This window comes from Prionailurus bengalensis, chromosome E4, assembly GCF_016509475.1.
Source record: "Prionailurus bengalensis isolate Pbe53 chromosome E4, Fcat_Pben_1.1_paternal_pri, whole genome shotgun sequence".
Lineage (NCBI taxonomy): Eukaryota > Metazoa > Chordata > Mammalia > Carnivora > Felidae > Prionailurus > Prionailurus bengalensis.
Window position 1 is genome coordinate 15632893 of NC_057360.1, and position 13092 is coordinate 15645984.

Below are 13092 nucleotides of genomic sequence, written 5' to 3' on the forward strand. Positions count from 1 at the left end.
TGAGTGACCTACTTCAGCTCAGGTCACGATCTCACCGTTTGTGAGTTCAAGCCCCATGTCAGGCTCTGTACTGACAGCTCAGAGCCTGGGGCCTGCTCCAGATTCTGTGTCTCCCTCCTCTCTGCCCCTCCCCCACTCGTGCTCTGTCTCTCTGTGTCTCAGAAATAAATAAACATCTAAAAAAAAGTATTTAAAGATTTCTGGAGAACATTAACATGTAAAATTTATTAACACACATATACCCTGATCCTATGATGTTGTGTGTATCAAATTTGAGAAATTTACAGAGCTGTCACCCTCATTTTTTCCAGATCCCTTTTTAAAGGAAAATAATTATTACAGCCTCTCAAGAGGGTGTCCTTTAGCACAGTTAGGGTAACACATACTTACATGTACAGGAAAGGCCCAACTTATAGACTTCCAAAGTCTGCATGTAAGAGTAGCTTCCCGAGCTCCAGCCACCATCCCACTCAAAAGCCACCAAACACAACAGCAACAACAAACCCTTAATCAATCCCAAAACGAGAAATGTTCTTTTCCTTCTCCTTGAACCTCTTGGCCTTTGTGTCTTCGGACTTCAAAATTCAGGTCAGAACTCTATGTCAGTGGCTTTTAAATTTATTGCTATAACATAGAGCTTACAAAGGGACCCAATTATATAGATATATATGAATCCGTGTGTGTATACAACACACAGTTGAAACAGTGAACTAAAGGGAATATATGCCAATATTTTTTCTTATGTTTCATTTTTTCAGTGCTGCTTATGACACACTAAGTTTATTTTACAACTAAACCTAGCTCCCATTTACAGCACTCTTGCTACAGAAGTATATAAGCCTCCAAATACCTAACATAAAATTAAATGTTGGGAAAAGTATTCATTTGTAAAGTGGGGAATGTCTATTTATGGACCTATATATTTCTTTTGTAACCATAGTAAACCTTCCTTGATTCTGACTGATTTGGTGGGAACAGTTGGAAATATATGGTACTTTTAAATAAATGAGGCTTATTGTCAGATTTAATATCTCTGTCCCCAAATTAGTCTGACAAAATCTTTGTACAGAGGCTCCTAAGAATCCTACTAAAAAACTATTTCACCTGCCATCTTCTTTCCCACTTGAATGTTCATAAACTGTGAAGAAAAGATTTCTAAGTAAAGGTAAACTTCAATCCAGACTTGCTGGATTACTATTAATTCAAAATTTATTTAAATATTAATTGAAGCATATCAACTCAGACTTGATTTCTAATATGGGTAAGCATAATGACCTCATTGGAAAGGAACGTAATAATTCTATTACTACAATAGCTGCAATTTAAAATGTAGCAAGCCCTGAACTGGAAGCTTTTATGTGCATTATCTCCTTTAATCTTTGCCAATATAGGATAGATGCCCATTTTACAGCTGAAGAAATTGAGGATTACAGAGGATAAGTAACTTGCCCAGTAATTGTCAGTACTAGCATTTCAACCCAGGCCCGTCTTTTCTACAGTGTATGAAACTTTATGCTGCTGGTACAGAGTAGCCATAGTACCCAACCCTCAGAGTGGTTAGACTTGAAGGGAAAAAGAAAATCTTAATTTAAGATATGGTAAAATATTTTTGAGACATCTATGGTTGAACTTATACAAGGGGAGGGAATTTTAACTCATTTCTCCCTGTGAATGGCTTCTAAAATATTTGGTTTGATTCTTTCCCTTTCTAGGAACAAACTAATATGATTAACTACATAGTTATTTACTATATTTCCTCACTTATAAGTCATATGGTTCGTTTAATAACTTCTTAGTAGTGTAAGTTGCATTAAACGTATGCAAAGCTTTTATTAGCTGACAGTCTAGCATGTATTTGTCCATATAATTTGTCCATACCTCAGTTTTCTTTAATGTTACAAAGTTCTATCTAAGCTTTCCTCTCATTCACAGACAAAAGAATGTCTGGCCACCAGTAATTATCTGTAGCATCCTGTTAACACTAGTTTTTGTAACCTGTGCTTAGGATTTTTTTTTAGTTTTTTTTTTTTTTTTTTTAGTTTAGTTTTGGTTTGTTTTTTACTTAGGACCATTGTGATCGCCTGTATAAACTGTGAAAACTATGCATATTAGAATAAAGGAAATACAGTACTACATATAAAGTTAATTTTAGGGGCCCTGGCCTCCCTTTTTGTTCCTTTCATGCAGCATGAGCTATATTTTATAACTTTGGCTGAACTTGAGAGAAGTCTAAAATATTGCCATTATAATGAGATAGAAACATTTCTGTGTTGTAGAAAAAGAAATATCAACATTTTGGCTAAGCCAGATTAAGGAATTAAAGTCCATAGCTCTGTTTTGTGCGGAAAGAATAATTTACAAATGTTTTTCATAAATTTTTATTGATGTATTACAGGTAGTTTGTAAAAGATGTGGCCTAAGACATTCTAGTCTGAGTACTTCTGAGATGGAAAAGGAATTGTCCTTTATTTTATGGGAGTGCATAGTGAAAGTACTCTGATTTGGCATTAATGCTGTTTTTCAGAAGACTTTAAGGAAGTTTATGAGTTCCCGTGTTCTTAGAATGGAAGCCCTTTGGGGACTTAGTTCTCCCTTTTGATTACCTGCAGGTTTCTTTATCTCTTTACTTGTGAACACTTTATGGCAAAAGTGAGTTTCTAATAATATTGCCATCATCTCTTCTCCCTCCTTCCCCCATTCCTGTAGGTGTACCAACATTCGACCAGGAGAGACTGGAATGGATGTAACAAGCCGCTGCACCCTTGGAGACCCCAATAAACTGCCAGAAGGGGTTCCCCAACCCGCCCGCATGCCCTATATTTCAGACAAGCACCCTCGACAAACCTTGGAAGTGATTAATCTTCTGAGAAAGCATCGGGAGCTATGCGATGTGGTGCTAGTTGTGGGCGCTAAGAAGATATATGCCCATCGAGTCATTTTGTCAGCCTGCAGTCCCTACTTCCGAGCTATGTTTACAGGAGAATTGGCAGAAAGCCGTCAGACGGAAGTAGTGATCCGAGACATAGATGAGAGGGCTATGGAACTACTGATTGACTTTGCGTATACCTCCCAGATAACTGTGGAAGAGGGCAATGTTCAGACCCTTCTGCCAGCTGCTTGCCTCCTCCAGTTGGCAGAAATACAGGAAGCCTGCTGTGAATTCTTAAAGAGACAATTAGATCCTTCTAATTGCCTGGGCATTCGGGCTTTTGCTGACACACATTCATGTCGTGAGTTGCTAAGGATAGCAGACAAGTTCACTCAACATAACTTTCAAGAGGTGAGTTATACTTGGTGGTTTGAATGCATTCATAATGCATTTGTCAGGAGAGCAATATGAGTTCACGTTCTGCTAACTAACATGTACCTGTTTGGGTATTTACTGTGGATTCTAACTTATAATATCAAAGAAATAAGTTATTATCAATTCTCAGCCTGGTTTTTATTTAAAGGCCAATTTTATGTTCTGTCAGCAAAAGTTAAGGTTTAGGGATTTGATTCTCCCTAGCCATATTCATAAACTAGTTTATAAGTCAGAAAACAGTTCATTGATTCATTAATAAACTGTATTCAGTTTATTAATTCATTAATAAAGATAATGATAAGATATGGTAGTAAACAAGATGCCCAGAGTGTTCTCATGGAGGTTATAATCTAGCAGAGAGGATAGCCATTAATGCATAATCACACAAATAATTAATTATAATTAATAGGTACTACAAAGAAGAAGCCTATACTATTAAACTCTGATTTAGCAGTATATTACAGACAGATTTAACTTTGGTTCTGGAACAGATCAAGCCAAATTCTGAGACATGAAAAAGCATAACTAGATTGAGAAACTGAAAGAAACCCAGTGAGACCCAGAGAGCAAAAGGGAAGACATTACATAACGATTTTACAGAAAGACCAGAGCCCGATCACACTGGAGTTAATAAACCATGTTAACAATTTGAAATTTAATCTTAAGAGCAACAGAAAACAATTAAAGGGCTTTAAGCAAAGACATGGTCCCTTTTACACTTTAATATCAGTCACTCTTCTCTCCACCAGGATAACCTCCTATGGATCAAAGATTTCATTTCATACAACATGAAACCATGAAAATATTAGAAGATGACATGGAGCTATTCCTTTTTAATCTTGAAGTGAGAAAGGCCTTTCTAACTGACTAATCCAGAAGGCATAGAAGAAAATATTGATAGATTTGGCTACATAAAAATAAAAAATTTTTGCATGGTAGAACAAAATAACAGTAGCCAGACAAAAGTTAAAGACAAAGCAGGGAGTGCCTGGTTGGCTCAGTCAGTAGCATTGCGACTCTGGATATCAGGGTTGTGAATTCGAGCCTCACAATTACTTAAAAATAAAACCCTTTAAAAAAGGCGGGGGGGGCCTGGGTGGTTCAGTCGGTTAAACATCCGACTTCAGGTCATGATCTCGCAGTCCGTGAGTTTGAGCCCCACCTTGGGCTCTGTGCTGACAGTTCACAGCCTGGAGCCTGCTTCCGATTCTGTGTCTCCCTCTCTCACTACTCCTCCCCCACTCACGCTCACACTCTCTCTCTCTCTCTCTCTCTCTCAAAATTAAACATAAAAAAAAAAAAAAAGACAGGGACATCTTGGTGGCTCAGTGGGTTGAACATCCGACTTTGGCTCAGGTCATGATCTCGTGGTTCATGGGTTCAAGCCCTGCATCAGGCTTGCTGCTGTCAGCACAGAGCCCACTTTGGATCCTTTGTCCCCCACTTCTCTCTACCTCTCCCCTACTCGTGCTCTCTCGAAAATAAGTTAAAAAACATTTTTAAAAAAAAACAGTGCAAACTGTCTGCAGCTATCACCGTAAATATCCTATCACAGTAAATACTCTCTTTAATATAGCAAGAGATCCTGTTGTTCAATAACCTAGACCAATGATCTAACCAAAAAATGGGCAGTAAACAAATTCAGATTGCTCTTAAACATATGAAAATCTGTTGTAGCTTTTTCAGAATAACTGAAACACAGAACTATAACAAAGTACTATTTTGTATTTCTCAGATTACAAAATTGTAATCTATCAGATTACAGATATCCAAAAGTTTGATTCCTTCCCCTGTTGACAAGGCCATGGAGACAAGGCAGTAGAGCTGCATTGCTAGTGTGAACATAAATCGATGCAACCTTCTTGAAAGAAAATTAGGCAATATATTTCAAAATTACATGCTTTTGCACACTGTTTGACTCAGCAGAGAACTTGTACTACAAATGTACTGGAGAAGGGAGCAATTTGAGGAGATAATATCATGGGTTTCATTTTACATATATTCAGTTTGAGACACCCGTGAGATGTCTAAATAGAGATACTGAGCCGGGCCACTGTTTAGGAGTCTGTATCTTAGAAAAGAGGTTAGACTGAGATTAAAATTTAGACGTCATCAACACAATAATTCATAGCAATTAAACTACGGTGGCTTAATCCTTTTCAGGCAGGATTTAACTCAGAAACCATAAAAGATTGGTAAATTTGATTGCATAAAAATTGAGAATTTTTGTTTTTTATAACAACAATAACAACAATAACACCATAAACTAAGTCAAAAAATTAGCGTCAAACTCATACATGGGGCATACATGACAGAAAGAAAATTTTTTCCATAAAAGTCATACAAATTCAGTGAGAAAAAACATGAAAAAACACAATATAAAAATAGGTAAAGTGTATGAATAAGCAATGTATGAAAGGAGATATTCAAATGTAAATAAACATATGAAAGCTTAGTCACCCTTACACATAATTAAAGAAATATACATCACAATAATATACCAGTGTTCAAACTGTCAGTTTGGAAAAATAATTTTTAATTTCATTGAAAAAAATTCAAATTTATAAGAAATTATAAGAAAAAACTTTCATATACCTCTTACCCAGGTTACCAGTTGTTAACATTTTGCTACATTTGCTTTACCATTCTCTGCTTGTTATATCGAACATTTTTCTCTGAACAATTTGAGAGTATATGCATATATCACACTCCTTTACTCTTAAACACTTCAGTGTGTATTTCCTAAGACCAAGGGCATTTTTTTCTTTTAACATAGAAGTCTCTTAGGACAATTCATTCATTGGGGCACCTAGGTGGCTCAGTTGGTTAAGCATCTGATTTGGCTCAGGTCATGATCTCGTGGTTTGTGAGTTTGAGCCCCACATCTGGCTCTGTGTTGACAGCTCAGAGCCTGGAGCCTGCTTTGGATTCTGTGTCTCCCTTTCTCTCTGCCCCTTGCCTTCTCTCTCTCTCTCTCTCTCTCTCTCTCTCACTCTCACTCTCACTCTCACTCTCACTCTCAAAAATAAGCACACTTTAAAAGTTTTTAAATACAATTCATTCATCAAATTGATGAAATTTTACATTAATAAAAACTTTATTTAATCCATAGTCCCCATTCCAGTTTCACCAACTGTCCCCATATTGTTCTTTGTAACAATTTTTTTTCCAGTCCAATTTCCAGAGCAGATGATTGCTCTGCATTTAGTTGTCATGTTTTCTGAGTTCTTGATAATCTGGAGTAGTTCTCTCCACCTTTAAGAGTATAGGCCAATTAATGTAAAACGTCCCTCAGTCTGAGTTTGTCTGATGTATCCTCACGGTAGATTCAGTATTGACAGGAATACTACATAAATGATACTTTGTCATTCTCAGTGCATCACAGGAAGTACATGGTATCTATTTGTCCCATTACTGATTGTGTTAACTTCAACCACTTGGTTAAGTGGAGTCCCCTAAGTTTCTTTCCTATTGTTACTATTTTTCGTTTTGTAGTTAGTAAAAACTTTTACAGAGAGATACTTCAAATCCATGTAAATATTTTCCTTATCAAACTTTCACTCATTTTCACTCATATACATTGATCATTTCTGCCCAAATCATTCATTACTATGATGGCTGTAAAATGGTGATTTGAAAAAACCACTCCATTTTTCTATCAACATTCTGCTATAAGGAAGAATTTTCCCTGTTCTGAATGATTGATTAGCATCATGGACTCACTAGACTCTTATTCTAGTTAACGGATTATAGTCCTTTGTTACCATTTATTATTTTGATGCTTGATAGTCTGATTTATCCTTCCTGTGCTTATTTTTGCAAAATTAAGCAGACATATGCATTTTTTTTAATTTCCATTTCTTTCCAACACAAAAGGTAGCATTCTGTATATTCTTTGTTGCCTTTGCCTTCTACTTAATTTATTCTGGAATTCGTTCAGTTCACAGTTCTCTCTCCACAGCAGCATTGTTCTCCTTGTGTGTACCACAAAGTTGCTCAATCAATTTCCTGTTTGAGCATTTGCAGAGTGTTCAGTGTTTTGCCATTACAGATAATGCTGCAATGAATAGACTTGTGTATGAATATTTCAGTGTTGTTGAAGGTTTATCTTCAGGATAAATTCCTAGAAATCAGACTGCAGGGCCGAAGGTTGACTGCATGTGTAATTTTGTTAAATATCGCCACATTCCCCTCTATGAGGATGAACCATTCTGACCGTAATATATGCCATAATAATATGAGGGTGAATATTTCCTCATAGAGTCACTAACAGAATATATTGTCAACGTTTTGAATTTTTGCCAGTCTAATAGATGGGAAGTGGAATCTCAGAGTGTTTCAGTTTGCATTTCTCTTAAGTAAAGTTGAGTATCTTTCATATCTGTCATGTTTATGAATTATTTATTATCTTTTGCCCATTTTTCTATTAGATTTTTAAATCTTTTTTCTATTCAGTGTTTTAAAGTTCTCTCTGCATTAACAGTGATAGCCTTCTCTCTGTGCTACAAGTTACAAACTCTTTTTTCCCAGTTTACATTTGCCTTTCAACTCTACTTATGGTAATTTTTGGTCATGGAAAGTTTTTTTTTTTTTAATATTATCAAATACATAAATCTTTTACTTTATTGCATCTGGGTTTTGAGGCAAAATTTGAAAGGCTTTTCCTACACTTAGGTTACAGAGGAATTCACCCATATTTTTTCTAGTATGTGTATGATCTGAGTTTATCTTGTGTAGGGTGTGGAATATGGACTTACTATTATATTTTCTAAATATTTAGTCCCAATACCATTTATTTAAAAATCTTTTTGAAACAGTGATTTGAGATAAGATCTTTATTATACACTGAATTTCTGTGTGTGCTTGGTTCTAGACCTTCTATTATAGGCCATTTAGCAGCCCCATGCTATTTCCTGCAATGTTTTAATTATTGAGGCTTTGCAGTATATTTTAATACATAGTAGGGCTAATACCACTACCGTATAACTCTCTCTTTCAGTGTTTTCCTAACTTTCTGCATGTTTATTTTTCGAAATGAGCTTAGTATCACCTTTTCCAGCTTTGAGAAGAAAACTTGGTATATTTATTGGCATCACATTAACTTACAAGTTAACTTAAGAAGAATAATTATTTTTATGATGTTGAGTTCTATTCAAAAATGAGAGATGCCTTTCTGTTTCTTCAGTTCTGTTTTTTTATCTCTCAGGAGTGTTTTATAGTTTTCTTCATTTAAGTTTTCTACATTTCTTAAGTTATTCTAAATGTATTTTTTGTTGCTATGTAAAGTTTTTTTCCCTTTACTATAGTTTCTAACCAACTACCATTAATGTATATGAAAGCTACTTTACTGGATTTTTTTATTCTTTGAGTTATTTACACTGATTCTTTAGAGTTTTCTGAACATCCTGTCATGTCATCTGCATATTGATAGTTTTATTTCTTCTTCTCCAGTTGTTAATGACTTTTTTTTTTCCCAGTTGTTTGGCTTAATACTTCTAGTAAAATGTTAAATGGTAATAGAAATATTGGACATACTTTGTTTCTGGCGTTAGTAGGAATGACTTTAGTGTTTTCCCATTAATGAATATACTGGTTTTAGGATTGAAGTGTGAATATTTTATCATATTAAGGAAGTACTCACGTACTTCCTATTTTCTTGGATTTTTTTTTATAAGGAATGGTATTGAATTTTGTCAAAGGTTTTGTCAGTATTTATGGAGATAATCATATGAATTTTCTCCTTAAACCCATTATTATGAATTCTTTTAAATGAAGTCCTAAAATTAAAGCATCTTTGTGTTTTTAGTACACACATTTTGGTCATGGTGGACTGTTAATGTGAGTTGGAATGTATTCACTAATATTGTAGACAATGTCTTTGTGTTGATATTAATGTGTTACTAATCTTTAATTTTCTTGTACTATCTTTTTCATGAGAAGCTGTGCTAGTTTTATTTTCTTATTTTTATTTTTTCTTTATTTTAAAAATTTTTTTAAGTTTATTTTTAAGAGTGCGCGCGAGCGAGCGAGAGAGTGAGTGGGGCAGGGGGACAGAGATCTGAAGCAGGCTCTGTGCTGACAGCAGAGAGCCCGACGTGGGGCTTAAACTCACAAACTATGAGATCATGACCTGAGCCGAAGGCAGATGCTTAACCAACTGAGCCACCCAGGCACCCCATTTTTATTTTTTTAATGTTCGTTTGCTTTTGAGAGAAAGAGAGTGCAAGTGGGGAGGGATAGAGAGAGAGAACTCAAACTCACAGAACATGAGATCATGACCTGAGCTGAATGAAGTCTGATGCTTAACTGTCTGAGCCACCCAGGCACCCCTTCTTGTGCTATCTTTATCAGGTTAGATATACATGTTATACTTAATGAAAATGAGTTAGAAGTTTTCTTTCATGTCCAGTGCTTTGAAACAATTTGTACAACATTGGGACTATGTCCTCCCTGCAAGTTTGGTAGAATTTCTCTGTGAAACTGTCTAGGTGTGGTGCTTTTTTGTGAAGTAGTTTATTGATCATTTTCTCTGTTCCATGAAATTTCCTCTTTCTACTAGGTTCAATTTTGGTAGACTATGTTTCCGTACAAAATTATCAATTTTATCTAGGTTTTCAAATTTATTTATATAGAGGTGTACAAATTTCTTTTAATTTTTAAATTTCTTCATCAATGGTTATTTACCCCTTGATATTTTGTATTTTGTATATGTGTACTTTCAATGTTTCTTTCCTTGAAAAAGGTAGCTAGTGGTATGTCTATTTTGTTCATGTTTTCCCAAAGAATCAATATTTTGACTCATTAATTAAATCTGTAATTTTTGTGTCTATTTCATTAATGTTCTACTTTTGTTACTTCCTTCCTTGTGTTCTCTTTTGGCTTGCTGTATTCTTTTTCTAGCTATTTGATTGAGAATTTGATTCATTTTCATTCTTTTACCTTAAGTACTCTGAGTGTTTAAAGCCATAGTTTTTCTCTGATCACTGTTTTAAATACATTTAATAGATTCTTATCTTTACTGCTCATTTTATTGTTGTTTTAAGTAATTCTGTTTACATTTTTCTTTTTATTTTTTTAAACATTTATTTTTGAGAGAGAGAGACACACAGAATCCAAAGCAGGATCCAGGCTCAGAGCTGTCAGCACAGAGCCTGACTCAGGGCTCAAACTCACAAACTGTGAGATCATGTCCTGAGCCAAAGTCGGCCGCTTAACCGGCTAAGCCACCCAGGCGCCCCTGCATTTTTCTTTACCGAGAACTATTAATAGAAAATTTTTAAATTTTTAGGTGGTTTTTTTTTTTAATTTATAATTTTAGTGCATGGCAGTCAGTGTTATTTTTAGTAGTTCTACTTCATGAAATTTACTGACTTTTTTAGTCCCACATTATCAGTTTTTCTGACTATTCCATATGTGCATGAAAATAAGGTATATTTTCTAGTCTCATTCTTACAGTATTTGATATATATGCATAAAGTCTACCTTATTGATTGTGTTGCTTAGCTCTTTTATATTACTTTGTCCACAGACCTGTGTTTTAAAGTCATCTATTATTAGTGTCTATCTAACATCTATTATCTATTTCTCTTTGCATCATCTGTAGTTTATATAGGTGGGTGCTGTGTTGCTTAATGCATATATAATCATAATTCTGTATCTTAATTACAGATTGTGACTTTTAGCTTTACGAAGTATCCTCATTTGTCAGATTTCATTCTTTTGTTGTCTTGATTCTACTTTGCCTGATACCTGGCTTTCAGTTCTTATTTGTTTTTTGTTGTTGTTTCCACTTGCCTGATGTATCTTTGCCCATTTGCCCTTTATTTTTAGCATTTTTGCATCATAATGTTTTAGGTATTTTTCTTGAATTTGCATAGAGATAAGTTTTGCTTTGTGAGCCAGTTTGAAAATCTTTTTCTTTAAATAGGCAATTAAAGGGGCACCTGGGTGGCTCAGTGGGTTAAGCGTTCGACTTCAGCTCAGGTCATGATCTTATGATTCATGGGTTCAAGCCCCACATCGGGCTCTGTGCTGACAGCTGAGAGCCTGGAGCCTGCTTTGGATTCTGTGTCTCCTCCCTCTCTCTGTGCCCTTCCCCAGCTCACGCTCTGTCTGTCTGTCTCTCTCTCTCTCTCTCTGTCTCAAAAATAAATAAACGTTTAAAAAAATAAAATAAAATAAATAGGGAATTAAAGCCCATTTTTTATCTGTTGCCATGACTGATATGTTTGTTCTCAACTCTGTCATATTTTTATAAATAGTATATACTTTAGTTGTATTTACTGTATTTCTTTTTCTATATGATGTCTTCTTTGCTTGTTAAATTTTATTTTTGTATAGAAACATTTGTTTTTGTTCTAGTGGTTACTTTTGTAAACTAGGAAAAGAAGAGCAAATTAAAGCCCAAAGTAAGTAGAAGGAAGAAAAGAATAAAGGTTAGAGTAAAAAATTAATTGTTCTTTGAAAAAAACATTGATTAACTTCTAGCTATACAGATCAAGAAAAGGAGACAAGACACAAATTGCCAATATCAGATATAAGAGGACATCACTACAAATCCCTCAGATTAAAAAAGATAATAAGGAAGTGTTATGAGCAACATTTTGCCAATAAATTCAACAACTGATAGGAAATGGACAAATTCTTTGAAAAACACAGATTCCAGAAACTGACTCAAGAAGAAACAGAAAACCAGAACAACCCTACATCTATGAAAGTAATTGAAATAATAATTTAAAAACCTTCCCACAAAGAAAATGCTTGTCTCAGATGGTGAATTCTATCAAACATTTAAGGAAGAAATAATACTAATCCTATAGAAAGTCTTCCAGAAAAAGGAGGAGGAGGTTGCCAAATAAGGACAAAATACCCTGCTATCAAAACCACAGACACTTGGGGTGCCTGGGTGGCTCAGTCAGTTGGCGTCTGACTTTGGCTCAGGTCTTGATCTTGCTGTTCAAGCCCCGGGTCAGACTCTTTGCTGACAGCTCAGAGCCTAGAGCCTGTTTCAGATTCTGTGTCTCCCTGTTTCTCTCTCTCTCTCTCTGCCCCTCCCCTGCTTGTGCTCTCTCTCTCTCTCTCTCTCTCTCAAAAATAAACATTAAAAAAAAAACAGATGTTAAAAGAAAACTAAAGATGGAGATCTCTCATTAATTTAGATGGGAAAATTTTTAATAAAATATTACTAAATTGATTCCAACTAAATATAGGAAGTGACTACACCATGACTAAATGGAGTTTATACCTCCATTAAGTTAATACTATTTTATAGTAACACTTAATTTCCCATTCAAAATAACCTAAATTCTTCATACTTTTTTTTAACAGATTTGACTCTTAATTTCATTCCACTGTTTTTTTTTTTAATATTTATTTCTTTTGACATAGAGAAGGTACGTGTGTGTGTGTGCGAGCGGGGAGGGACAGAGGGAGAGAGAGAGAATCCCAAGTAGGCTTCTCACTGTCAGTGTGAGCCCACGCGAGGCTGTCTCATGAACTGTGAGATCATGACCTGAGCCGAAATGAAGAATCAGACACTTAATGGACTGAGCCCCCCAGGTGCCCCTTTCCCACTGTCTTCACATACGAAAATCCACTCTCTAAAACTAAAGATTTGCTACCACTGAGAATTTCCAAAATAATTTGCAAAAGTCATTGGATCCCATATTAAGAATTCCCTGCTTTGGGGATGATGGTCATATTCTATATCTTGATTGTGGTCATGGTTACATGAGTATATACATTTATCAGAACTCATTGTTCTGTACACTTAAAATGAATAAGGTTGA

General features: G+C 35.2%; 1 protein-coding gene across 1 annotated transcript in view; it reads left to right on the forward strand.

The window, feature by feature from the left end:
• Positions 1-13092, forward strand: part of KLHL20 (kelch like family member 20) — a 64594-nt gene that overhangs the window by 15057 nt on the left and 36445 nt on the right. Inside the window, exon 3 of the mRNA XM_043567932.1 lies at positions 2707-3280. Coding sequence (XP_043423867.1) covers positions 2707-3280 — 574 coding nt within the window. The remainder of the gene's footprint in view (positions 1-2706; positions 3281-13092) is intronic.